The sequence below is a fragment of the Penaeus chinensis genome, chromosome 11 (assembly GCF_019202785.1).
Source record: "Penaeus chinensis breed Huanghai No. 1 chromosome 11, ASM1920278v2, whole genome shotgun sequence".
NCBI classification, from domain to species: domain Eukaryota; kingdom Metazoa; phylum Arthropoda; class Malacostraca; order Decapoda; family Penaeidae; genus Penaeus; species Penaeus chinensis.
Window position 1 is genome coordinate 22,791,975 of NC_061829.1, and position 2,500 is coordinate 22,794,474.

The 2,500-nt window shown below is 36.2% G+C and overlaps 1 protein-coding gene across 7 annotated transcripts in view; it reads right to left on the reverse strand.

Moving 5' to 3' along the window:
• Positions 1 to 2,500, reverse strand: part of LOC125030336 (transmembrane protein KIAA1109-like) — a 68,599-nt gene that overhangs the window by 26,308 nt on the left and 39,791 nt on the right. For all 7 annotated transcript variants that reach the window (XM_047620316.1, XM_047620319.1, XM_047620317.1 and 4 more), the window contains exons 43-48: positions 2,252 to 2,457; positions 1,937 to 2,084; positions 1,611 to 1,823; positions 1,079 to 1,316; positions 769 to 917; positions 515 to 650 (exon numbers count right to left, since the gene is read on the reverse strand). In XM_047620316.1, the coding sequence (XP_047476272.1) occupies positions 515 to 650; positions 769 to 917; positions 1,079 to 1,316; positions 1,611 to 1,823; positions 1,937 to 2,084; positions 2,252 to 2,457 (1,090 nt within the window). The remainder of the gene's footprint in view (positions 1 to 514; positions 651 to 768; positions 918 to 1,078; positions 1,317 to 1,610; positions 1,824 to 1,936; positions 2,085 to 2,251; positions 2,458 to 2,500) is intronic.

The following is a 2,500-nucleotide window of genomic DNA, read 5'->3' on the forward strand; positions in this document are numbered from 1 at the left end:
CTTGATTTTCAGAAAAAAATCTTTTACCTTCTCTTGCAATAATAGCTTATAATGATCATAATATATATAATGATAAAAACAGCATTGATATTGATAGCATGGCAAAAAAAAAAAAAAAAAAAAAAAAAAAAAAAAAAAAAAAAACTCAAGGAAAGGTGAAATCAGGTGAGGTCACTGGTTTTACTAATTGACTCCTTAGTGGTTGATTCGTATATAGAGACATTTTACAAAACAAAATTACAATGAACATTCTATTTTCCCAGCAGCATTGGGCTAATCTGATATTGGTAGCACAAAAGCTGAATACTGTACCTTCTCAACAATCATGTTACAGTGATTTATATAATCCAAGACTAATACAGTAACAACAGAGTAACAACTACACCTGAAAAACTACAATAGTAAGATAAAAAAAAAATAATAATAATTTAATATTTGAAAGTTCACTAATCTAAACTGTTAAAAATTCACTGAAAAGTAAAAACGGTTTTTGAGCCCTTGATTATGTACAAACCTGAAAGTAAGCGATGAATGAACAGCATTCATTTCAGCTTCAAGCTTTAGACCACTGAGTGTAGCAAGCAGCTTGGTTCGCTGAATCTTCGCTAATCCAAACACTACAAGAGGTGTCCGTTCTCCTGATATCAGGCCTGGAAGCAAAGTTTATCATTCATTTCTATTTAGACTAAATTTTACAAAAACCTACTTCAATATCTAATAAAATATAAATATGTTAGAAGATTAAAGGAGAATGTTCTTCACACTTACCAATATCTTTTGTTTTCTCAGCAACAAGGGGTGGAGCACTGACTGAGGTGGTGATTCCAGCCTCTACATCCACTTGTTTACTTTCTTTGAGAATATCATACTTGCGGCTGCCTTTGTACCCATCTGATGCATCTCCTGCTACTGATGTCCTGGAGATAATATTTGTATTTGATTTGTCCCAAGAAGGGAAATGAATGTCCTATATTCAAATATTTAAATCACACATAACAAAAGTAGCAATAGTCAACAGTTTCACTTTTACTTGTGATGAACTACTATTGACTTAGAACACTTTTGTCCAAATGCTAACCTTTGCTGTACTGTCTTTGTCTCTGGAGTGGTAGTGTACAGATCCAGAAGATAATATATATTCCTCCAGCACTTGGGAGTTGCAGAGGCTGCTGGGATGGGTGTTGGAGCCTCAGCAGGTCCAAGCAAGGGTGACTTGTCTGAAGAGCAGATGGTGGCACCCTCCAGACCAGAGCCACTTACACTGATACTGAAGAGTGGGCTGCCTGTGCCACGCTCAGCCCCAAGATTGGTATAACCTTTGTATAAAAAAGGATTCATTTATGATCAAAAGGGAGATTGTTTAATCTTCTATTCTCACGCTAATTTTAAAATCATTATAATGCCTTCAAATACTCATGCAGCCATATGTAAATTAAACAGGACTGGTTCTATATAACATATGGTGGTATTACACTTTCTTTTCTCTCTCTCCTCCCCTTCAAAAGACAGTCACACATTTTGTTACAAATTAGAAAAACAAAATAGATCATAAAGTACAAGTTCATAAAGCTATATTCCCAAACATCAGTGTCACAAGCATCTTCATTTACCTTTGCTCATTTTTGTAGAAGATCGGAACCTCTGCGCAAAACTCTGTGGTCTCATGACTCGAGAGGTTGGAGGTTGTGGGGATATGCGTGCAGAGAGGGATGAGACAACTGACCCTCTTGGACCCTTTATGCCAGCTAATGATGACACAGTAGCCTGCTCCTCACTGATGCTGATGCTATATTCTGCTCCCTTATATTCTCCCTCATGTAGTTCTAGAAAATTCATTATTAGATGTAATTATCCATAAAGGATCAAGCAAGAAATGTTATGAAGAAAGTAAAGTTCAAATCCTTCATTCAAATTTTCATCCTCCACACCCTCATACCAGAATAAGATCCATCTTTGTGATGTGGGGGTAAATTGGTGTCCTTAGTGCGAGTTGGTCTCTGTTCCCGCAATCCCAACTGCGTTTCTCTGGCATTCTGATACATTGAACTTATTTGGTGTAGTAGTCTTAGAAGGGGCATATTGACCTGGAAGACATAAAAAAAGTTTGTCTAAGAAAATAGCAAAGAACACCACGTTTTATCTGATTCACTCTAATACAAAAAATTTAATTTACTAAATTACGTAAAACTAAGTCTCATAATGAATAACAGAATTTACAATGTTTTCTGTCCTCAAATATAATAATACAAACCTGCTGAGCAATATAGTGGATATTCAGAGAGAAGTGAACCATGGTTGAGGTGTGTTGTTTCAGCGCACTTCTTGAAACGAAAAGTGTTGGCTGGTGAGAGACCCATTCTCGAGAATCGTCGGCTACTTTGCTGACATCTATCTCAAGTCCAACACGTTCACATAGGAAAGCTGGGACTTCACTGCCAATATCTAGGAAGAATTTACCTGCAAAATTTTGAAAGTTATATTAATTACACAGATAATACAC